General features: G+C 33.2%; 2 protein-coding genes, 1 long non-coding RNA gene and 1 pseudogene across 6 annotated transcripts; all 4 read left to right on the top strand.

Moving 5' to 3' along the window:
• The first annotated feature begins 181 nt into the window (after positions 1-181).
• LOC114376707 (probable LRR receptor-like serine/threonine-protein kinase At5g45780) lies at positions 182-4,590 on the top strand. Of its 4 annotated transcripts, none has more exons than XM_028334949.1 (12): positions 182-414; positions 594-784; positions 884-1,016; positions 1,265-1,336; positions 1,440-1,583; positions 1,702-1,773; positions 1,856-1,915; positions 2,348-2,418; positions 2,493-2,651; positions 2,761-3,099; positions 3,432-3,823; positions 4,114-4,590. In XM_028334949.1, exons 2-12 carry the CDS (start codon positions 673-675, stop codon positions 4,432-4,434), a joined length of 1,875 nt encoding a protein of 624 aa, XP_028190750.1. In that variant the 5' UTR covers positions 182-414; positions 594-672; the 3' UTR covers positions 4,435-4,590. The 4 variants fall into 4 exon arrangements, with proteins under 4 accessions (XP_028190750.1, XP_028190749.1, XP_028190751.1 ...); XM_028334948.1 differs by having other exon boundaries at positions 182-454; XM_028334950.1 differs by lacking the exon at positions 182-414 and having other exon boundaries at positions 470-784; positions 2,505-2,651.
• A 6,298-nt stretch (positions 4,591-10,888) lies between these two features.
• LOC114373548 lies at positions 10,889-14,623 on the top strand. The gene is made up of 2 exons (XM_028331030.1): positions 10,889-12,291; positions 13,964-14,623. Exons 1-2 carry the CDS (start codon positions 11,609-11,611, stop codon positions 14,181-14,183), a joined length of 903 nt encoding a protein of 300 aa, XP_028186831.1. The 5' UTR covers positions 10,889-11,608; the 3' UTR covers positions 14,184-14,623.
• A 1,618-nt stretch (positions 14,624-16,241) lies between these two features.
• LOC114375355 lies at positions 16,242-24,459 on the top strand (annotated as a pseudogene).
• LOC114375356 lies at positions 18,278-19,667 on the top strand. Its single transcript, XR_003658753.1, has 2 exons — positions 18,278-18,356; positions 18,468-19,667. It is a non-coding gene; the product is annotated as an uncharacterized LOC114375356 (long non-coding RNA).
• Positions 24,460-25,776: the final 1,317 nt, after the last annotated feature.

Genomic DNA, 25,776 nt, shown 5'->3' with positions numbered 1-25,776 from the left:
GGTAATAATATTGAAGAATCTAACAATAGGTTTCCGTCACACCATCATGTGAATTAATTAAAAAACTACCAGTAAGTGGTAATATAGGCATTCCACATGTAGAGGAGTTCCTTGAGCTCCGAGACATGCAATTTATAAATTGTCAAAATACCACCCAACTATCAAATTTCGCGCCTCCAGCTTCCACTAACAAACGCTCCCTTAATCATCAACACTAACGACCGCTTCCATCTTCACCGTCCATTCACCGTCACGATCCTAAACAAAAACAATCCAACGTTTTTAAGGAACTGAACAGTCAACGCATGGTGTCAGATCATGAAATTCACGTGACTACCCTCACACGATCATTGCCATGAAGCTAAACACTGTTACCGTGCGACCGACAATCACTGTCATGTTCCCAAATCTCGAGTTGTCTTCCCTGCTCTCACGATCTTCATTCATTTATCTAGTATATTTTATTTTTTTGTTGTAAAATAATTCACGGTCCTTTTTTCAACTTCGTTTCTCTCGAGGCAGCAAGCACGGGAGAGATTTTCCAAAAGGGTTTGCTTGTTTATTTTTATGCTTCTTTTTTTTTTTTTTTTCAGAAGCTCAGAACCGAAGATCCCAGTAGAAAAGTTTCAAGCTTTTTTGCTTCCCACTACTTGAATCGGTTTTTTGGGTTTCATGGAAGATGTCAAAGTTGTTGCTTGGCTCATTTCACTTTTTCTGTGGAATTGGGTGCTTGTTGTTGATGGCACTGATAGCCTTCTCTCTCCAAAGGGTGTCAACTATGAAGGTTTGGTGTTTCTTCCTTTTGCTTGTTTTCTCGTCTTTCTAGCTTTGTTTTGGTTTCGGTTTCAGTGAGAGATTGTTGTTGTTGTTGGGTTGTTATCAGTGGCCGCTTTGATGTCCATGAAGAGTAAAATGAATGATGAGTTGCATGTCATGGATGGTTGGGATATTAATTCGGTTGATCCTTGTACTTGGAACATGGTTGGTTGCTCTGCCGAAGGTTATGTTATTTCCCTGTAAGTCTTTTTGTTGCTAATTTCTATCACAAGTCTTAAGATTGCTTCCTTCTTTTTTTAACTATGAACAATGTAGCATGTTTTACATTTTATCATTTGTGTCTCGGGAAGACCCGAAGAGTAGTATTTTCACTTTTCAATGTGTTTTTCTGATGCCATCAATTCTAATATTTAAAGGGTTATTAGTGGCATTTCTTTCTCAAGCTATGAAGATATTGATTATTGGTGGTAATTTGATGGTGTGGCAGGGAAATGGCCAGTGCGGGTTTATCTGGAACGATTTCCTCAGGAATTGGAAATTTGAGCCATCTCAAAACATTGTGAGTTGCAACTGGAATGGTCTATACTTGTTTCATTCGAATGTGTATTCTTGTTATCCATCCAACTTTTCTTATCACTTGAGTTTTGCCATTGTATTCTTAGGTTATTGCAGAACAATCAGTTATCTGGTCCTATCCCGACTGAGATAGGGAGGTTGTTAGAGCTTCAAACCCTTGACCTTTCTGGTAACCAGCTTGATGGAGAAATTCCTAATTCTTTGGGCTTTTTGACTCATCTTAGTTACTTGTGAGTGTGGTGTGACAAATAGATTCAACAGTGGTGATTTTTTTGTTACCTATTTGGCTTATTCAGTAGTCTTTCTCTAATTGTTTACTTCCTAATTTATTCATGCTGAGTATTTCAGGCGGCTCAGCAAAAATAAACTATCTGGACAGATTCCTCAGCTTGTTGCTAATCTCACAGGCCTTTCATTCTTGTATGCACTTTATCACAGTTCTATTGTATTTTTGCTTAAATCCGTAAAAGTAAATCTCATTACTGTTCCATATATGTTGTAGGGATTTGTCATTCAATAATCTCAGTGGTCCCACTCCAAAAATTTTAGCAAAAGGTTATAGGTGAGTTTTTCAATGGTATATGATTTTTCCCTAAAATTTCCTATGTAAATTCTAATGTGCATTCAGAAAATGACGCTTTCTCTTTAAATTTTTAGTGGAAATTAGGATACTAGATAACTATAGAAGTGCTAGTGCTGAAACCATTTCTAGGAAACCTGTAGCAGGATAAAACTAGAGCGCATTTCTTGGAAACCCACAGATGCCAACTGTTTACTAAAAACAAATCTAACAATTTCAAGTAACTTGTGATATATGAAGCAGAAAACTTATGCCTTAGCTCTAGATTCTAGAGGAGACTGGCTATTGCCTTGTTAGAAATAAGTACTGGTATTAGCTTAATTTTTTTTTTTTGTTCTTTTAATATTTAACCTTTTGTTGCATGCATCAATCTTGTTTCTTGCATTGCTTGACATTTTACTTCTTTGGTGATAGTATTTCAGGAAACAATTTCCTCTGCACCTCTTCCTCACAAATTTGTATGGGCTTTTCAAAACCAGTAAATGGTAGTGTACATTTAACCTCTATCTATTAAATTAAAACCCTAGTAATCAGTAGATTGAGGTATATATAAATGTAGATTCAATTGCAGATACAGGGTCATCTCAGACGAGTGGCAGTCATCACCAAAGGGTGCTTGCTGTTGTTATTGGCTTTAGTTGCGCATTTGTAATTTCATTGGTGCTTCTTGTCTTTTGGTTGCATTGGTACAGATCACACATCCTCTACACATCTTATGGTACATCCTGATAAAAACTTCACTACTTTTTTTACTTCATAATGAAACATGCACATATTCCTCACTACTTTTTTCCTCACTCTGGAACATTCACATTTGACATTTGAAGTGGAGCAAGATTGTGAATTTGATATTGGCCATTTGAAGAGGTTCTCCTTCCGGGAATTGCAAATTGCTACTGGAAATTTCAATTCAAAAAATATCCTAGGACAAGGTGGTTTTGGTGTTGTCTACAAAGGATGCCTTGCAAACAAAATGTTGGTGGCAGTAAAGAGGCTGAAAGATCCCAATTACACTGGAGAAGTGCAGTTTCAAACGGAAGTTGAGATGATTGGCTTGGCTGTGCATCGGAACCTCTTGCGTCTTTATGGATTCTGTATGACACCAGATGAAAGGTTACTTGTTTATCCTTACATGCCCAACGGCAGTGTTGCTGATCGCTTGAGAGGTTTGTTTCATATTTTTCATTTCTTCATTTGAGGCTGTGTAAAATATTGTAACTAAGAGTAGATACATGCCTCTTACAGTGGAAATTAGAAAAAAAAAAAAAACTGTCTTCAAATCAATGACATGTAGTGATTCCATGCAGTCTATCACTTTCAAGTGGCACATTATCTATATAATAATTTTTAAAATGTTTATTGCGTTCTATATTAAAAGCCAATCTTGTGATACCATCATAATTGATGCAGGTTCTTTGTTGAATACATTTTTTCCGAAATTAAATTCCCATGTCTCTAGATTTTAATAGATTTTCTCTTCTCCCTTGTTCTCAAACAGAGACTTGCCGTGAAAGGCCATCGTTGGACTGGAACAGGAGGATGCGTGTTGCTCTTGGGGCTGCGCGTGGGCTCCTATATTTGCATGAACAATGCAATCCAAAAATAATCCACAGGGATGTTAAGGCTGCAAACATTTTGTTAGATGAAAGTTTTGAAGCTGTGGTGGGGGATTTTGGTCTTGCTAAGCTCTTAGATCAAAGGGATTCACATGTAACTACTGCAGTGCGGGGTACTGTAGGGCACATTGCCCCAGAATATCTCTCAACTGGACAGTCTTCTGAAAAAACAGATGTTTTTGGATTTGGCATATTACTTTTGGAGCTCATAACAGGACACAGGGCACTGGATGCTGGAAATGCTCAGGTCCAAAAGGGAATGATCCTTGATTGGGTGAGTAGTTTTTTAAATTTCTTGTAAGCTCACCTTTTTATATCATGTGTTTTCTGCTCCCTTGGTCTTCACATGATAATAATCTTGACTTAAGACCATGTGGTGGTTTTGCCATAAGATTGCATTGAGCCTAGCTTGCTAATAATGTTACTTCACCTGTTCTACAATTGCTGTGAAATACTGAAGCATTCTGTGTGTCTTGCTCAAATTTAGTTTCATGAAATTCATAGCTTTTAATTTCAGACTTTGCATTGGCCATAAATTTTGAGCTACTAGCTAAATTCCTGCAGGTTAGAACCTTATTTGAGGAGAAGCGGCTGGAAGTGCTAGTCGATAGGGATCTTAGGGGATGTTTTGATCCAGTAGAGTTGGAGAAAGCAGTGGAGTTGTCTTTACAATGTGCTCAGTCGCTTCCCACTTTGCGGCCAAAGATGTCAGAAGCTTTAAAGATTCTAGAAGGTCTGGTAGGGCAGTCAGTGAGGCCAGAGGAGTCACAAGGGGGAACTAACCTATATGATGAAAGAACTTGCAGTTTCTCACAAAATTATAGTGATGTTCATGAAGAACCTTCCTTTATTATTGAAGCCATTGAGCTTTCTGGACCTCGGTGACATTAGGTGTAGTCCCTTCCTTTTTGCAAAGTCTTCAATGTACATGAGTTTTGCATTTTTTCAATAAGGATAACACATAGGAATATTTTCAGGTAGAGCCTATAATTGTAACGTTATTCTGTTTTTCTAATGTTAATTCTTAATTTGTGAATCTAACTTGATTGAGGCTGTGAAGTTGTACATAAAAAATCTTGAGAAGGATTTGTGCATAGAAAATGTATACGCGTTTTGGACGCTTAAAAAGGCGTCTCTTGCATGTAGCTGGGATGTGTTTGTTACTACATGCAATTCTTTTATGATAAATTTCTTCCTAAAATTAGGTACCCGTAAAAAAAAAAAAAAAAAAATCCTACTAACCAAAAGGGGTGTTGCTAGCATTTTAGTTTTAGGCTGATTGAAAAGAAAAAATATGCACAAAGACTATTAAAATGATACATTGGCCTCGTTAGGATTTATTCTTACAATCTTTTGTCTTCGAAGAGACGTAATGCCTCACGAGTCAAGGCTCTTGTGCTTATGACATTTGTTTTAAGTTTACCGTATACGCAAATGTAAACCTTTTTATTTAGTACGATATTTAGAACTTAGAAGTTGTGTGAATGTGTTTATGATACGTTTAGAATTTAGATAATCTACAATGTCAACTTAATAGTCAAAGTTAATATAACGTGGATTTGAATAACATTGTACCAATTTTAAGAAGAGAAAAAAAAATTATACACATGTAAAAAGTTTATCCTGTCATTTAATCACAATCACAATATATAGTGAAATAGTTGATTTTTATTATAATTATTTTAAAAATCATATCAATAATAATTTAAAGATTGAATGAGCTATAAAATTCACAATCATTAATTTCTTTTAAAAATGCATAAATGTTCAAACCTGGCTTTTGGTGCTGGCATAAGTGTAATCTCTGTCAGTAGTAGTGCGGTCCAAATCTTTGAAAGGGAACTATCCGTGTTTCCCCTTGACGCAGGACTCCTTCATGGCCTACACCAGGTCCTCTAGACCCAAAAGAAAGAAAACATTATTATACTTATAAAGATTAAATCACTTAGGTCCACCACACCACACAACTTTTTTTTAATTGTTATATTGAAAATGCAATCACTTCAATAAAAAGTTGTTTATAATGGAAGATCAACTTCCGATTCATTAGGCAAATAATTATAAAACGAGATTAAGTTACATGTCATAAGCTAAAATCTTTTCTTCACTAAAAAAAAATCTATATCCTAATAGACAAAAAATGTTTTGTACTTGTTAGTATGATCGCTATCTAAATGAAATTTATTAATTAATATAAACATTGTAGGTTTGTGCCAACGGTTTAATGTTATGATATTTTTTTGTGTGCGTGTGAAAGAGGGATCACTGTTATGATGATGAAGATATATATCGATTTCTTCTAAGATGATAAGATAATTAAGATTTGAGATGAATATTCTTTTCTAGTAGTACTTGTATAACTTTGTGTCTCATAACCGAGGTTCTCTGGTTCGATAATTCATTCAATTCAAAAAGAAATGAAATTTGATTTGTGAGAAGATGTCAATTTATGATTAATGCACAATGGAAATATGTGGCTGCAGGCATTGGAGTCAACAAGTAGTCACATGCAATTGTATTGGCTGCGCCCCGCCACCGGTTTCATATTGCATGCCAATTGTTTTAGACCTCACTAATAGCAGGAAACGTGTATGCCCTACCATCACTCATCAACTTATATATGTAGGCCCCCATTTCTCCATTGGCAATAATCATTTTGATTCGCACTTGAATTTGCTAGGTAAGCCATTGGTCAATTAATGTCAAATCTAGTAAAAAGAGTTAGTCTGAGTTTTAGATCACCTACAACATTTATTTTAATTACTCAATCATTTTAATCTTCAATTATATATATATATATATATATATATATATATATATATATATATATAATCATATCAACTATCAATGCTACTACCACTTATCCAAAAATATCTTTTACATTTTTTATCATCGATGGAGAATCAACTTTAAAATAAAACAACTACTTCAAAAAGTTTTAGACCCATCAACGATAAAAAATAATTACTATTAGTTTTATAAAACAAAAAAAGATCATATATGTGAACAAAAAAAATCACATTTTTTTAATAAAAAAGACTAAAATATGCTTTTAATTTCTCATAAATGATCAATTTTTTATTTTAGATTCTTAATAAAAAATTTTGTTACATTAGATATCCCTTTTATATTAAAAGTTGTTTTTATTTTCTATCGTAAGTTAAGTGATGATGATGTGTCACTCTATGAACAGATTTTCACAATATAATCAACGGTTGAGATGATATCATGTCCTCACTCAATTGAAAGTAAGAACTCAAAACAAAAGTTTTGATATAATAGAGATCCAATACAACAAATTTTTTTATTAAGGATGAAAACAAAAATAGATCATTTATAAAAAAATCTAAAACATATTTAAGCTTTAGTTTTAATAGACCAAAAAAGTTCACATATGTTAACAAAAAAACCCACATTTTTTAGTAAAAAGACTTACCATATAACTCTTATTTAAAGAAAAAAAATCTCTTAAAATTTGCTATAGACATCACTCATGGTTAGACCGACTTTAATTGATGTCTTTGTAGGTTAGAGTTGTAAATCCAATTTAATAGGAAAGAACTGAGATTAAAGGGGCAAAATACTCAAAAATCATATTCTTTTCGTAGCATTTGCCTTTTCGTTGTTCTTCGAAGGTTTATTAGTACTGAATTTAGGCGTAGGCTATCATGGTCAAGTATACAAATTTATGTATGGTGTTTAATTTTTTTAACCCCTTAAGATTAATTTTACTCATAAATTTGGATAAAAAAACGAAAAAAGAAATACCATGGATCTGGCATCGTTCTTTTTAATTATTTTGTTTTTGTTTGTTTGGATAAACTAGAGTATTCTTCATTCGAAAACCAAAAACTAATAATCAAAGTATTGAAATCTATTTAAGGAATTAACTTCTCCCAATATATGTTTAATCATTTTGTTTGTTTAAGTAAACAAAATATTTTGTTTATTCCATACCAATAAATTGTTCTTTAAGTACGCTGTCAACTCATGTTAAACAAAAATAAAAATATTGAAAGTTATAAAAAAATAGGTTTAAATATGTTTTTGATTTCTTATAAATATTTATTTTTTACGTTTGGTCCCTAATAAATTTTTGTTTCGAATCGGGTTCACCTAGCCATTAGCTAGTCACACAAGCATGTCACGTATAATCTTTGTCTGTTTGGGATTATACATGGAAATTTTTTTTTTTTTTTTTTATAAAAAATGGCATCATTTATGAAGGACACCCACACTCATTGAAAATTGCATAAAAAACAGAGGAGATCACCCTTTGTTAATCACAAAAACAAAAGAAACCCTCAACACAACCTCCCTCACCATAGGCACCTCCAGAGCCCAAACGAAAAAAGCCCCCTTAGTAGACATCGTCGTATTGATAAGTGTCACGTTTCTCACTAACTCAACCCTCTTAGAAACAAAATCAACACCCAACGAAAACTTCAACAGAGTTGTCAGAGAAGCCGTGTCCAGGGAGGTCAAGGGAGGTGATGTGGAGGCCCTTGGCAATGAGGGACTTGGAGGGGGGTTTTGTCGAGGTGTGTTTGGACCTTGATGGTACAGTTGTTGGAGTAATAGTGGTGGAGGGGGAGGGAAGGGTGAGGAACCAGGTTTTGGAGTATTGAGGGGAAAGGGTGGAAGAGGTGAAGACCAAGAAGAGAGTGAGGAAGGAGACAAAAAGGGTGAAGTAGAACTAGAAGAAGAAGGGATTGTTGTTGGGTTTGGTGGGTGGGATCTGTGAGCATAAAAAATGACATAGTTTCTTAATAGAGAAAAGAAAAAAAAAGATTTTTTTAACATGCAAAATGACATCATTTTTTAATTTTTTTAAAAAAATTTCACTTGTAATCTCAATTAGACAAATATTACACATGGCATGGCTGTATAGCCGGTTAACAACCACATAGACAGTTAATGGATCCTGATTAATGACAGGAATATAAGATAAAATTTTTCAAATATTAAAAATTCGATCCGAAAAAAAAAATTTATTAGGAACCAAACACAAAAAATAAATATTTATTAACAAACAAAAACATATTTAAGTCAAAAAAAATATTTACATAGTAACAGTGACAGATATTAGTTCTTAAGAGTACACATTAAGGATATTTAAGCATTTTAAAAGAATAAACACTAATTTGTTATATAATGATGGAATTGAGTTTTCTTTCGGTTTTAGAATTTTCATATTTTTTTAGTAATTTTTAATTAGCTTGTTTATCATTAATTTTTAGGTTTTTCAGAATTTCCTCTCACCTAATAAGTGGTGATTGATTATCGGTATTTTATCCTTAAGTTTAATTAATCTAACTTAAAAAACTAATTCACCTAATGTTAGTTCTGTTGCTTTATGTTGTTTATCTTTCTGACCGATAAGAAAAAATCTTGCTCTCATGTCTTTGTGATTTGTAGATATCTTTTCAAACCACCAAAGCCTAATTTCAATCTTGACATACTGGCATCAAAATACTCTTATTTTATTTTAGAGAATCCAAATTCATTATTAAAAAAAAATAGTTTATTAAGCTTTAGATGCCAGAAGCATAACCTCTTTCTAATAACATCTTTAATTTATACAAATAAATATTAGATTAAATTATAATTTTGATCCCTTATAATTAATAATTCATATATTTTTTGTCTTCCTACTTTTTTTTGCTATTAATTTTGGTTTCTATATTTTACAAAATTCACAATTGTGATTCAATCTTTGCTTGTTTTTTTTATCCAATTAAATCATAGACCTATCTTAGTCACTTTTTTTTTTGAAAGGTCATATTCACTTAAGATCCATAAAAAATAATTTAATTAATTAAAATATAAAAAAATAAAAGAAATAAATGATAAAAAATTAAACATTGGATAAAAAAAATTAAAATAGAAAGATAAAAATTGTAAAAAAAAAAAAGAAGAATCAAAATCGTAGATTAAGAATTACAGAACACCAAAATTAAAATTTACCACAAATCTTAATATCAAATCCAACCAAACTACGTATTTAAGGGAAAATTTTGGTTAAATTATTTTTTTCCCTTTAATTTAATTTTTAGATTCAATTTGGTGCTTTAATATTTTTTGGGTTTAATTTAATCCTCTAATTTTTTAAATCGTATCAATTTGATCATTTAGTTTAAATGGTAAAGAATGATACTCCTTCAAAACTGTTGTTGTTAAGTGATTTTAAACCACCACAAAATATAATTTTTTTCAAAAAATTAATCGATTTTAAAAATTAGAAGATCAAATTAAAAAAAAATTAAAAAACCAAATTAAATAGATTTTAAAAATTAGAAGACTAAACTAAATCCAAAAAAATTAAAGGACCAAATTAAACCTTAATAATAAATTGGAGGATCATAAAACTAATTTAACCAAACATTTTTAACTCACATAAAGACATTGGTACATTTTTTCACAGATTAGGATGTTTCAGAAATTATTTCAATAAAACACATTTTTTCACATATTAACATGCTCCAGAGATTTGATCACACACAAAAAAAAAAACATGTACTAGATTAACATGTTCTAAAAATTATTTCAATAAATAAATGACATAATTTCATAGTAGAAAACCTTAATACAAACTTGTTGGTATATTCATATTCATATTAATGTATTAAGGTTTTTTAAAATGAAAATTTTAAAATTTATTGTACTAAAATAAAACTTTCGAAAATATAAATGATTGAAATAAAATTTTTAAAATTTTATATATCAAAATGAAACTTTTAAAAACATAAAAACTAAAATAAAGCTCTTAAAATTTAATATGTGAATATAAAAATAAAAATAAAAAATGATATTAGTTTTAGTCTACTCTAAATTATAATTTAGAGGAAATTGTGAAGTTTATCATTTGTCAAACTTATGACAACATAAAAAAAACAAATTAACAAATGAACACAACAATAACACGCATAAAAGAACAAATGACCAACACACACAAAGACGATAATAATAATAATAATAATAATAATAATAATAATAATAATAATAATAATAATAATAATAATAATAATAATAATAATAATAATAATAATAATAAAAATTAAAAACAAACACACACAATAAAACAACAAATTAACAACATGCACAAATAAAGGGAACACGTTAATGGATAATATTCACTCTTCTGGCTAACGGATTAGTGGCCAGTAGTAAAAAAGTGGATGAGTCCAAAATTGTTTTCTTGTTTGTTAGCATTTTTTAAGGTCCATGAAAATTTCTCCTACTTCACCACAGCCATCAGTCAGAGGTTCTGGTTACGGCACTAGCATAGCATGTAAAGTAGCACACATCACATACACATTCCATCCACTTGCGGTTACAAACTCCCCTCCCCTCACAGACTCTTCCGTGTCCCAGATAACATTCAATGAGAAATTTCTGCAATTAATTAATAGTAATAAACTTATCCTTCGTAAGTACTACAGTATAATCATAATCATCCGTATCTATCTTATTAATTAATGTAATAGTAGGTGGGTTTCTGTTACAATTGTCCAATAAAGACAAAGTAACCCTTTTATTACACTGACCCAAATCTTCTAATGATTCAATTACACTCAAAATCCACTTTTTTTTCCTATTTCTTTTCTTCACCTAACCCTGTTCCTATTTTATTTCCCCACTTAATTTTTTTTTTTCCCTTCCACTAACCCGTTGAATTGAAGCAAGCCACGCAGGTTTTACCTGGCGTGGGTTGGACCGAAAGTTGAAACATATCCTACTTGAGATATAGTTTGTGGAATTTAATATTTTGAGGTAAACCCCATCACTTTGCGGCTATTTGGGGGCTTGTTTCTTTGGAGAGTGAGGTCATCCATCTCATAGGTGACACCCCAAGTTTCCATTTGTTTTAAATTGATTATTTTGTGAGAATATCTGCTCAAATCAAGAAGTGGGTCGTTGCAAGATATGTGTTTTCCACCTTTCGTTTGATCACATTGTTCGTCCTCTCTAATTAAAAAAAAGGAGCTTTTTTAGGTGGGGTTTGTACTGTGGCATTGTTTGAAGTATCTTTTGAGGTTTGAGCGTGAACGAATTGTTAATGGATCAAAACAGAAGCGAGGGAAGAGGTGAGGTATTGGGTCCGGTTCATGAAGGAGTTGTTGTTGTCATTGATGCAGTAGATGGGAGCAGCTTGGGTGGAAGAGTTAGTATAAGTGGAGAAGCTGGAACTTCAGGAGAGGTTGGCAAGGATTTGGGATCTGATAAGGAGCTAAAGGAGGTGCTTGAGGAAGTTAAGGGTAAGGACAAGCATGATCAAGAAAATATCAGTGATAATAAATTGCTTGGTGTTGATCAGGGAACTAGTTATAATTCAAACCATTTGGTTAATCAGGTAGTGATTGAAACTGTGGTTGTAATTGAGTCTGTTCAGACTGAGTATGTCAATGGAGATAATAGGAAATTGGAAGCAAAAGTTGATGAATCAGGGTTGAGCTTGGTATCCATGAAAGCACCAGAAGGGGTGTCTGAAACTGATAAAGATTCATGTGTGATTGATATAAAGAGCGGCAGCTGCAAAAAGGTTTATGAGAATTCCGAAGGTGAAAGGGTTTGCAGGATTTGCCATCTGACTTCCGTGCAATCGTTGGATGAAACAACTGTTGGCACTGCTAGTAGTGCTAAAAGTGCAGATTTGATTCAGCTTGGTTGTGCATGTAAAGATGAGCTAGGCATTGCACATGCTCATTGTGCTGAGGCGTGGTTCAAGCTTAAGGGAAACAGGTAATATTGTCTTGCCAAATATCAGTTTGATTCTAGTTTGTAGATAAACAATAACATTAATGTGCTTTTGAGGTTTTGTGTTGAAGCTTTCAATATTGATCACGTTCCTGATGTTGCCTACTTATTTTGAATTCCTAAATATGTTGGAATTTATAAGTTCTTTTTACTGAATTATCCAGTTTGGCACAATTTCTGAAAGCAAATATTTCTCTTGCCCTATTTGCTGCTCTGTGTTTGTGTGTGCTGCAGTTACCTTGATCATATGGAACATTTTATCATTTCAACAATAATATTGGAAAGGTTTTATCATTTTTCCTTTCCATGACTTGTCTTTTAAAATCTTTTGAGGTTTGTGGCATCCTTATTAAATGTGTTGATTGTGTTCTTAGATTAAAACAGAAATTTCCAATATCATTTTTTAGCTTTTCAAATCCTTTCCAGATTCATGCCTGGGCTTATGCTTGATTTCCTTGATAATTAGTTTGAGGTCAAGCTCTTTGCATTGAATTTTGTAGTGGTACACCTCTAGTTGGAGAACCACTAGCATCATTACTGCACTCAAACATAGCTGTTCAGTGCATATCTGTAGCCATCAGCCTTTTTGGAGTTCCTATATTTAATGGGTTCTATAAGGGGTGAGTTGGACAAATGCTTCCGACAGCCAGTGGATTTTCCTCCTTTAGGATGTAAGATTATGGGTTAGACATAAACATGATTAGCAATTTGCTCCTTGTGTTTGTGAGTTGATGTTTATTGACATCCATATAATTCTGTCAAGTCCTAATTTGTTAACTAGAAAATTATTGCATTTGATTGTGATATTGCGTCGGTTATCCACTTATCCTTGATATTTGAGAAAGTTCTCTTGTAACTGTCTTGGTGAAGATTTTTTTGGATCTGATGTTTCTCTATTCAGATGACATATGGGGCATGGACTAGAAAATGAAGTTTTTACTTTTATCACCACAAAATGAATTTTATATATGGCAAAATTGATCATTTTTATTAGATATCACGGGGACACATTCATCAATCCCTTCTTCCCAGAACAGAAATGTGAACTAAATTTTCATTGAATAATTCTGAGTATCCTTTTTTCTAAAGGAGTCCCATCTCATTGTCAAGTGAGAACCATTGTATTACAATCTAGTATAACTGGTCCATGTCAATCCTAATTCTTGTATGTTACATAGAGGGTTTGTCTGGGTCTTCAGCTTAATCAACAATAAGAGCTTATCACATGAAAGCTTATTCTTGAGTTTAGAAAGATATTATTATTGTGGTAAGTCTCCATGAAACAATGTTATAGTTTTATTTTTTAGTGCCATTTTTGAAAAATGGTCCCTTCTCAATGTCAAGTGATGCCTAGTGTTATAATCTAGAGTAAATTACACAAACTTCTCCTATTCTTTTTACATTTACACTAACCTCTCTTTATGGGAGTCCAATGTAATGTTTTTCAAATAATTAAAGGGGTGTCAGTGTATATTTTTAAAAAGCTAAGGGGGTGTTAGCGTATATTTTAAAATAACTAAGGGGAGGTTAGTGTAGGAATAAATAAAGGTACCAGACATTTGTGTAATTTCATGAAACTTTAGGAGATGTTAGTGTAATTTACTCTATAATCCACTATCAAATAAATGATTGATATTGGCTACTTTATTAACCACAGGTCATGTGAAATATGTGGTGAGACTGCAGAAAATGTTTTTGGTGTTACTAATCATGGATTTATGGAAAAGTGGAATGAAAGAAGATTCATGGACGACGATGGCAACTCATCCCACAGGTTTGGCGGATGCTGGCGAGGACAACCATTTTGTAACTTCTTGATGGCATGCCTTGTAATAGCATTTGTTCTGCCATGGTTTTTCCGTGTAAATATGTTCTAGCTGGTGAATCAACCTCTATTATTCTTGCCTTCAATTCTTCATACTCGCAGAGTATAGTGAGTGGCTGATTGGTTTTTGCCATACATGCTATGATCCATCACCACATTTTAGTGGGATGTTAATGCTTAACCACATGTCCAAGTTGACATTCTGAGGGTGTGTGCCATGAAGATATGAAGCTTCCATGTAAAGAAATTACCAGCTCTGGTTGCATTCTTTGGAGAATGTGTGTTGTTCAGAGGTGTATTCATCCAGAGAGAGAGAGAGAGAGAGAGAGTATTTTACATTTGGTGGCAGTAGATCTTATTTGTAAGAATTAAGTAAAGAATTTGCTGCAAAACAAACACAAAGTAGAGGTTTCTTTCTCTTTTTCACTTATTTTACTTCCTTTTGTTTATAGACAATATTTTGGATTTATTTGGCTCCATGGCATCCTAATATAGTTTCAAGTATAATCGAGCTTAGCAAACGTTGGTTAGCTAAATTGATTCAAATTTAGCTAATATAGTGTCAAGCAAATAAATCTGTGGAGGCAATTGCCTTCAATACCACTACGTAACTTATTTTTAGTTTTTTACTATCACGTTCCTTTGAAACAAAAAAATAGTATTCTTGAGCTTTTATTGTAAGTTCACAAGTATTTTCGCATGTCTGTGTTCTCCCGCTTTATGTAAATGATCTCAACTCTCAAGTACCAATTTTTTTTTATCTCAGTTCTCACGCTTATGAATTAGTTTCAGACATTTAATATTCATTTCAAACTTCATTGTTGAATTTAAAATATAAACTAAATCTGGATTAAGGTAATATCTAGTTATGTCCCTTGATCATTATCAAGTGTGATGACTCTAATGCCGTTTCCTTGCAGACCAATGATATTTAAAAGAACAGGAAAAAAGTTGTAAAAATTACAACTCCTGATATTTCAAGTTGCTATTGTAATACTGACCAAATTAAATTACAATTCGATTTCCGTAAAGGTTACACTGATATCTTATGATTTATTACAAAAGAATTAACTTTTAATTACTATTTTTATTTTAAGTTTAGGAAAAATAATGATTGAAACATAAAAAAATTATAAACAAATTAAAATCCTCGCTACTTGTGATTGTAAAAAAAATCATCACTACTTATATTAAATTAATTTATTTTTTTATATTTTTTTGCATTAAAATATGTTTTATTCACTATTTTTTATTAATCTTTCATTAATATACTTGATCATTACTGTCCGTTTTTTTGTTATCGGTAAAAATATCAAAGATAATCTCAAGTAAGAATTTACAATAATTTATATATTATATTCAATTGACTTAAGATCCCGTCATCTATTTTATTATATGTATAAAGCATAAACTTACCATTTATTATATAGGAGAGAGAGAAACGAGCTAAGACATCACCCAATCCTATCAGTTGATAATGCAGATAATTAGGGGTGTTTAAATTTAAATAGATCTAAAATAAAAATAAAAAATCACTAAAAAAAATTTAAAAATCAAATAAACCGATTTTTTTTCAGTTTGTTTGGATAATTTATTTATATTAATTCAATGTCGTGTTTTATGTGTATATTACTTTAATTTTATGGTATTTTGTAATGTTATGTATAAAAATTTATATAATGTATATTATTTTTTTTATTGATAATTTTTTAAAGACATGCTTAGTTTAAAATTGATGAAAAATTGACAAATTTTTATTATTAGTAGAAGGTTTAATATATTAATAAATTTTATAGATTATTATTAGAATTTCTCAATACAATTTAGTTAAAAATTGAAAAAAAATTATATAAATTTTAATAAAATATTATTTTAGTATAAAATGCAAAAATCAAACCAAATCAAACTTCAATATATTGATTAACTTTGATTCGAATTTTATTTTAAATAAAAATCAAATCAAACTAAATTACATATTTTTTTTAATTTGATTCATGTGAGTTTTTATATATAAAAAAAAAACCTAACCGAAGACACTCTCAAAGATAAATGTTTACATGTAACAACTTTAAAAAATATTTAAATCTAAAAACTATTATCAAAGTAAAATTGCGGGTAGTACTCAACGGAGACTGTGGTGGAGACAGGACAATGTTGTTGACAATGGCGAAAAGCATAACGAACTTCAGCACCCATTCAACTTGTAACTGTCATACAAGTGAAGCCAACTATTCCAAACCTCGGCATTGTTTCATCTTCTTTAGACAATCTTCAAGAAAATGCTTGTTATCTTCGAATTTGGATGTTCCTCGTAGCAGTAGCACTGGGGTCGGTGCGCTTGCCATGTTGGATGAAAACGCCAAAATCTGCGAGGTGGGTGATCTCAGAAATGCCGTGGAATTGCTCAGAATGTCCCAAAAATCCGGGCTTGACTTGAACACTTACTCTTCTATCTTGCAGCTCTGTGCTGAGCTCAAGTGTTTGCAAGAGGGTAATATGGTTCATTCAATTATCTCCTCCAATGGCATACCAATAGAAGGGGTTTTGGGTGCAAAACTAGTATTCATGTATGTGAGTTGTGGAGTTTTAAGAGAAGGGAGACGGATATTTGATCATATTCTCAGTGATAATAAGGTTTTTCCGTGGATTCTTATGATGTCTGAATACGCAAAGTTGGTGATTATCGTGAAAGCCTACATCGTTTTAAGAAAATGCAGAAACTGGGAATTACAGGGAATTCTTATACGTTTTCATGTATCTTGAAGTGTTTTGCTACTTTGGGAAGGGTGGGAGAGTGTAAAAGAATCCACGGGTATGTTTATAAACTGGGCTTTGGTTCTTATAATGCTGTTGTTACCTCTCAAAATTGCTGCTTACTTCAAAAGTGGAGAAGTTGACAGAGCACACAAGTTGTTCGATGAATTGGGTGATCGAGATGTTGTGTCCTGGAATTCTATGATAAATGGGTGTGTGATGAATGGTTTTTCCCACACTGCACTTGATTTTTTCGTTCAGATGCTCATTTTTGGTGTGGATTTGGCTACCTTGGTTAATTCTCTTGCGGCTTGTGCAAATGTTGGTAGTCTTTCATTTGGGAGAGCACTTCATGGACATGGACTGAAAGCTTGTTTTAGTAGGGAAGTTATGTTTAACAATACCTTGCTAGACATGTATTCAAAATGTGGTAACTTAAATGACGCAATTCAAGCTTTTGAGAAGATCGGTCAAAAGACAGTTGTCTCTTGGACTTCATTGATTGCTGCTTATGTAAAGGTCTATATGACGATGCAATAAAGTTATTCTATGAAATGGAAAGCAAAGGGGTTAGTCCAGATGTTTATACCATGAATAGTGTCTTTCATGCTTGTGCTTGTAGCAACTCATTGGATAAAGGCAGAGATGTACACAATTACATTAGAAAGGACAACATGACCTTGCGCTTGCCTGTGCCTAATGCTCTATTAAAATCAATTAACCTATTGGTGCAAATTTGAAATTATACCTGTTGGTCTATTAAAATCATTTTACTTTTCAAATCAATTAATCATTTCATCATATTAAATTCTCTAATTTAATTAATCATCAAATATTAAAATAATTTATATTAAAATCAATTAACCTATTGGTGCAAATTTGAAATTAGGTTGGTCGATGCAGTCGTGGGTTTCGTAAGAGAATAAAATATTTTGTCGTGAAATAGAATAAAATAGATAAGTAATACTTAAATATTATTATACATATTTTATTTTAATTTTTTAAATTAAATAATTTAATAGATTTTAATAGTTGAGTAAGTTGTCAAACAAAGTATTCATAGTAATATATTTATTTTAAATAAATTTATTTTTTGAATAACTTGGTAAATAAAGAAGTATGAGGCAAAAATATTTGGCAAATCAAAATAAGTAAACATACACATATATAATACATATATGCCAAATGCAAAAAAAATAAAAAATACTACAACTAAAATGAAATTCATTCAGTAAAAAGAAAAACTTAAATGACGCTGTTTTGGACAAAAAAAAAAAAAAGAAGCTCGGCCAATACAATATGACCGTTGACATGTTTGGGCCTGGACCTGGAGTGTGTCCCATATAAAATACGACCGTTTACACGATTGTCTTTATAAATGTGAGAGTCACAGGAACACTTGAAAGTTGAAATACAAGAGAAACCCAAGTGAGCGGGAGATATCGATCGCGCGCAGCACACAAGCTTGCGAGTATGGAATGTTCTTTCTCTCGTCTCAATTTTATTTTTATTTTTTGGTTTTCCTTTGGTCTCTCTCTTTGTTTTGATCTTTTTCTATTTTTAATCTTTGAATCCTTTTTAGTAGTTGATTTGAGATAAATGGTGCCTTCGGTAAGCAAACGCTTTTTGCCTCAAAACCGTGTTTGACACGAATGTTTGTGGCGATTGCAATTGTTTGCGACATTCTCATTCTTGATTAATTCAAGAACGTTATGAACAGCGGATGGAAACTACGGTGACCCTCGGTGAATTCTTTATTTCGTAATTTTGAAGTGGGATGGTCCCTTGTAGCCTCGATGACCCAAAATTGAACTCGATATTGAATTCAAGATGAATTCTTTATTTCGTATTTTTGAATTGGGATGGTCCCTTGAAGCCTCGATGACCCAAAATTGAACTCGATATTGAATTCAAGATGAATTCTTTATTGCGTAATCTTAAGTTCGTTATGGATTCAGACCGATCCTCGGTGACCCTAGCCTGATGGCAACTATAATATGATTTTTTTTTTATTCATAATTTTAAAGCGGGAATGACCCTCGATGACAACTTAATGGCAATAATTTTAAAGCAGGATGAAGCCTTGATGACCCTGAATTCAATTGCAGTTTTATAATCCTGATGGGATGTTCGGCCCTTTATGATCCTAAATGCGGTTTTTGATTCATTGTGTTGAATGAGGATGGTTGGCTCAAGCCTTGATTATGCCGAAATATATTACAATGTGAATGGAAACATGAATCTACGCATGTGCCTTGAAGGTCTGTCATATTTTTAAACTGGGACGAAATGCATTGTGCCTTAGTGATTCTAAATGCAACCTGTGCTTGAGTCTTTAACGATGACAAATACAATTGTACAACGAATCTGAGTGTAGTTCTTTTGATGGCCCTAATGCAAGTACAATTTGAATGCACACATGAATCTAAGGATGTGCCTTGATGGCCCTAATGATTATAGTTGCCCACTATGTGGACTGGTGGACGAATCAGCCCAGCATCTTTTTCTTTACTTGCTGGGTTTCTGATAAGCATTGGAAACTATGTTACAGATGGCTTGGAGTCCAAGTTGTGATGCACCATGATGTGGAACAGAATTTTTGGCAACACTCCATTTGCCTCTTAGGGAAGAGAAAGGTCTGGCTTGGCAAATTACTTGGGTTCCTATTGTTTGGTGCTTATGGAACTTGTGAAATGAAATTATCTTCAGGGTTGCAATTCTGGATGTGGAGGATCTTTTGTACACCATTAAACTAAAGTTGTGGACTTGGTTGCATACAAAACTCAAAAGGTTTTTCTTACTCTTTTTTTTAATGGACTAATTCTCCTATACTCTATCAAATTTGCGTTGTTTGTGCTCTTATGCGTGAAACTTATAACCAATACATAGTATTCTAGCAGTGACCAATACATACCATTTTTAAAAGTATACAACAAGAGCTATTATTTTATGATCAATACTACGATTATATGTATCAAAGGAAACAAAATAGCATGCTCAAGGCAAATGAAGTACATATCAAACTTATGGATGACGCAGAGCCGAGTTTCTGGTGCAAGGAAGAAAAAAAAGTACAACACATCATATTACAACTAAACTTTGAATCAGATCTCCCATGCATATGCAATGAAGTGTGATAAAATTCTTGCCTTCGAGTTTTGTTTGCCAAGAAAACAGAATTGAAATTCGACAGGAAGGTGTATGGTTATCAAACTCTCGAGTTAACTCACTAACTCTTACGAGTTTACGAGTTCACTTGTACTCTGCGAGTTGAGTAAACTCTAAAAGTAAACTCGATAGACTCTCGAGTTTACCACCGAGATGGTTATGGGAAAGATTCAGGACTTCAAGAAAGTTCAAATTGGATAATTCTGTAGGAATCCCACCAGTGAGCATATTTGAGGATAGATCCAACGATTCTAACTTTGTCAAATTTTCAATGGATTTGGGAATATGACCACTTAGTCTGTTATGGGAAAGGTTGGGCCCTCTGAGAGAATGAAGTTTCCCAATGACATTTGGAATCTCTCCTTCAAACATGTTTTTCGATAAATCAATGCTTACAAAGTCTTTTGGAATTTTGGCCATTGTCATAGTGATTGCTTTTGTTGTTATAGTCACATAATCAGTGTACATGTTTGTAGTATTCAAACAAGCTTCCATGTATTGCCAATGGGCATCTTGAATAACGTTCTTTATGGCTTCAAATTTTTTTATGTAGGCTTTTGGTATTGGGCCGCTGAAGTTGTTGGAAGAGACATAAAAAATGACTAAACTGGGAAATCCATGCTTGGTCTTTAAACTGGCAATGGGACCGTACAACTTGTTGGCTCGCAAAACCAATACTTTCAGTTCTTGTAGAGTTCGAAGCCAATGGGGAAAGACATCCTTTATTTGATTGTTTCCAAGATCTAAAACCTCCAGACTAGTGCAATTGGACAAAGATTCTGGCAAAAAACCTTCTAATTGGTTGCCATTGAGATCCAGAGTACTGAGCCGACAGTATTTTGCAAAGGTACTTGGCAAAGTGCCATGAAGCTTGTTCAGTTGTAGATCCAAAACTTCAAGGGATGATGAGTTAGCAAGGCATCGTGGAATGATTCCAGTCAACTTGTTGTGAGACAAGTTGAGAACATTAATTGAACTTGCATTGCAAATTGAGGAAGAGATGCCACCAGTGATTGAGTTAAAACTGAGATCAAGGTAACTGAGTTCTTGGTTCTGAAAGAATTGTCCAATGATTGCGTCAATAGGTTTTGAGAGAGGTCCAATTCATTTAACAGGTTTGTTTCATGTAACCAATTTGACACTACCTTTAAGTTTGTTATTGCACAAATCGAGAAATTTCAAAATTGGGACTTTTCCTGATAATTTCGGAAACTCAGTTAAACCCGCAGAAGATAAGTCTAAACTCCTTAAACTGGGGAAACTATGTTTGACACTGGATTTGAAATTTAGTGATAACTGATCATTCTGTGAAAGGTAAAGGCTATCCAAATTTTGAAGCCTAGAGAAAAGTGGAAAGTTGACAGATCCACTTAAATTGTTTGATGATAGATCTAACAGAGTAAGGTTTAAAAAGCTGAAAATTGATTCTGGTATGTTGCCCTGCAGCTTGTTGTAGGACAAATGTAGACTCTGCAAGGAATGAGACGAGTTTGCACTTATATGCTCTGGCAGCCCTCTGAACTGGTTTTTTGATAGAACTAAATCCACCAAAGATGGCAAAGATAAACACCAAGAAGAAATTGTCCCATTCAGTAAGTTGCCAAGTAAACTTAACCTTGTTAGGCTTGGAAACCCTGTTATATTGTTGGGCAGAGGGCCCTCTAATTTATTATTGGAACAATCCAAGTCAGAAAGTTGAGTTAAGCCAAACAATGAAGATGGGATTTGTCCTCCTAAATTGTTATTCAAAACAGAGAGGGTTGTCAACTGGGTTAGCCCGACAAATACATCTGGGATTTGACCACTCAATTTATTATGTGAAAGATCCAAGTGAATGAGATGTTGAAGATTTGAAAGTGTAGACGGCAGGTCACCCTCTAATCCAATTCTTCAAATCTGTTTGAATCAGGAAAGACATTTGGGATTTGACCACTGAGTTGGCCAACTTCTAGATTCAGAAAAGTTAGTCGTGGAAGGGTTAAGAGTGAGGATGGGATTGAACCATTGAGGAAGTTAGATGAGAGGTCTAGGGAAGTGAGATGTGTGAGAGGTCTAGGGAGGGATTGACCCTTGGGAAGTCACAAGATGAAATATATAAGACACTAAGAGAATGAGTGCTGCAACTCACTTCTGGAAGCTGGCCTTGAAGGTCCCAATTTTCTGAAAGATATAGGTGTTGAAGATTTGGTAAACAAAGAATGTCATCTGTCAAGTTTCCTCTTGGCCAGTTCTCATATTAAGTGTCCTGATTGAAATTGAAGACATATCTGTTTCTGCCAAATCAAGCTCCCTTAGAACTGTTGCATTTTGGAGCAGCCTTTTCCAAGTGTCTTCTTCCCACTTTAATGGATAAATACTATTAGTACTATAGAGAAATCAAGTGAGGCTAATTTGGAAAGGTGAGAGATTTGGGAAGGAATTTCACCTTCAAAATTAGAACCAGACAAGTTGAGATGTGTGAGGCTTAGAAACCCACCAAAGAGAGACGACAGTTGAGGTTGATTGAAATCATTGAAAGCAAGGTTGAGTGATTGAAGATGAGAAAGATGGAAAAGCATACTGTTTGGATGGATTTTGCCGGTAAGCCCACTGCAGGTGAGGTCGAGCTCAGTCACGTGACGAGAGATATGGTGGCAGGTGACTCCAGGCCAAGAGCAACAATCTGTCCCATTTTCCCATGTTGTGGTCTTTGAATAACCAGGATGACAATAATAATTGTGATAACTAGTCTTAATAGCGAAGGAGTTCTTGAACTGAAGCAAGGCAAAGCTGTCATGGGGGTGGCATAAGGAATGAGAGGGTGAAAAGTAAAGGATCAGCAAATGCCAGCACAGAAGGAACCACCATATCCATGATTCCATTTTTTAACTAGTGTGCAACTCCAAAGTTTTTAGGTGGACTTAGTATAAAGGGAAAATATACATGAAAGGGTAATTAAGGAACCAAAGATTGCTGCTTATGTAAGAGAAGGTCTATATGATGATGCAATAAAGTTATTCTATGAAATGGAAAGCAAAGGGGTTAGTCCAGATGTTTATTCCATGAATAGTGTCCTTCATGCTTGTGCTTGTAGCAACTCATTGGATAAAGGCAGAGATGTACACAATTACATTAGAAAGGACAACATGACCTTGCGCTTGCCTGTGTCTAATGGTCTCATGGATATGTATGCAAAATGTGGAAGCATGGAAGAAGCTTATTTAGTCTTCTCTCAAATTCCAGTTAAAGACATTGTCTCATGGAATACCATGATTGGAGGTTATTCAAAGAACTCTCCTCCTAATGAAGCTCCTAAAACTTTTTGCTGAGATGCAAAAAGAATCAAGACCTGATGGCACTACAATGGCTTGCGTTCTTCCAGCTTGTGGAAGCCTAGCTGCTCTAGAGATAGGCAGAGGGATACATGGGCGCATATTGAGAAATGGGTACTCATCAGAGTTGCATGTAGCCAATGCACTTATCGATATGTATGTAAAGTGCGGGTCACTAGTTCATGCATGATAGCTCTTTGATATGATTCCTGAGAAGGATTTGATCACTTGGACTGTTATGATTGCTGGGTATGGAATGCATGGGTTTGGAAATGAAGCAATCGCCACTTTCCAAATGATGAGAATTGCAAGTATTAAGCCTGATGCAATTACCTTCCCTTCCATACTTTATGCTTGCAGTCATTCTGGATTACTCAATGAGGGGTGGGAATTTTTTAATTCCCTGATCAGTGAATGCAACATGGAGCCCAAGTTAGAGCATTATGCTTGCATGGTAGATCTCCTTGCCCGCACTGGAAATCTTTTGAAGGCCTACAGCTTCATTGAGACAATGCCAATTAAACCAGATGCTACAATTTGGGGTGCCTTATTTTGTGGGTGCAGGATCCATCACCATCATGATGTGGAGCTAGCAGAAAAAGTGGCAGAGCATGTTTTTGAGCTAGAGCCAGACAACACAGGATATTATGTACTTCTTGCCAACATATAAGCTGAGGAAGAAAAGTGGGAAGAAGTAAAGAAGTTACGAAAGAGGATTGGTAAGCGGGGACTAAAAAAGAGTCCAGGTTGTAGTTGTATAGAGGTCCAAGGAAAATTTACCACCTTTGTTTCTGCAGATACTGCACACCCTCAAGCCAAAAGTATAGTCTCATTACTGAATAATTTGAGAATAAAAATGAAGAATGAAGGTTATTCTTCTAAGATGAGATATGCCTTAATTAATGCAGATGACTTGGAGAATGAAGTAGCTTTGTGTGGGCACAGTGAGAAGTTAGTTATGGCTTTTGGTATATTAAATTTTCCGTCTGGGAGGACTATTAGTGTCACCAAGAATCTACGAGTATGTGATGATTGTCACGAGATGGCAAAGTTCATGTGTAATTCTTTTCATTGAATATTATACAAAGTATTGGATCGATATACCAATGTTTTCAACTAGTTTGTTTGCATTCAAGTGTAATTCTAGCAGATTAGGAAGGCCATATACCATATCCAATAGAGAATTTTGTGCAAGATACAGACAGGTATGATAATATTGAAATTTTTTGAACGAATGGCCAATGTATCCAACCTGAAGCGCATGTCATTGGGGGAAAGAATTTAGAAAGCAACGTGTATGAATGAATATGCATAGCAGACATGCAAATTCGATTTTCTACCTTTTGCTATTTGTTTTTACAAGACCAAAATAAATGCATTTGAAAGTTTTTGGGTCGGTGAGAACCAAATCTAAATGTCGTAAAAAAAAATGGTTCTTATAACGAGAATAACTGTGATATGTCCTGGTTTACGAAAGAAAGTAGAAAGAAAGAAAGGGATAAGAAAATAATAACAAGATAATATTTTAAAGGTTAAATTGTAGTTTTGGTGTTACTAGTTTTTTAAATTCATCATTTTAATTTCATGAATTTTAATTGTAACATTTGATCTTTTAGTTTCATAAATTGAGGATTTTGGTTTTCTTGATAGATTATTAACAAATATAATTCTGATTAATTGAGTTATTAAGTTAATTATAAATTAATTAAAATTATTAATTATTAAAAAATTGAATAAAAAATTATTAATCTTAATTTTTCATAATATTTTGTTTTTTCTCTTATATGCAAACACCTCTTCTACTTTCATTATCGCATGCGACGTTGATAGTCATATCACGTTAGGGTTAATAGTCTTTTATAAAAAAAATTTAATAAATTTATTTAATTTATAATTAATTTAATATATGTGATAATTACAATTATTAGTTAACAATCTAGCATAGGATCAAAATCATAAATTTATAAAACTAAAGAGATCCAATGTTATAATTAAAAATTAAAGGAACCAAAATCATGAATTTAAAAAATTAGAAAGACTAAAATTATAATTTAATCTATTTTAAAGTGTTTATTAGGAGAGAAAATAAAATGAAAGAAATAAAAAAAAATATTTTTTCCTATATTTTGTTTGTCATAATCAAACTGAACTAAATTACAGAATTAAAATAACTCACACATACATTGTTGAATCTTTTCTTATATTTGATTTGATTATAGAAAGTGAAAAAAAAATAGAATGTGCATATTAAATAACATAAATAATACCCTTGACAAAAGAAGAAGAAGAAGCCTGAGATGATAAAAACAATGTGGTCTTTATACATCTTAGTTCATCCACAACAGTGATTCCTTACTATATTTAAGAAATAGGAGTGATGTTTGTTCGTATCTATCCCTTTGAGTAAAACCT

The sequence above is a fragment of the Glycine soja genome, chromosome 11 (assembly GCF_004193775.1).
Source record: "Glycine soja cultivar W05 chromosome 11, ASM419377v2, whole genome shotgun sequence".
In the NCBI taxonomy this organism is placed as follows: domain Eukaryota; kingdom Viridiplantae; phylum Streptophyta; class Magnoliopsida; order Fabales; family Fabaceae; genus Glycine; species Glycine soja.
The sequence above is the reverse complement of the archived record's forward strand: the minus strand, read 5'-3'. Positions and strand labels throughout refer to the sequence as shown.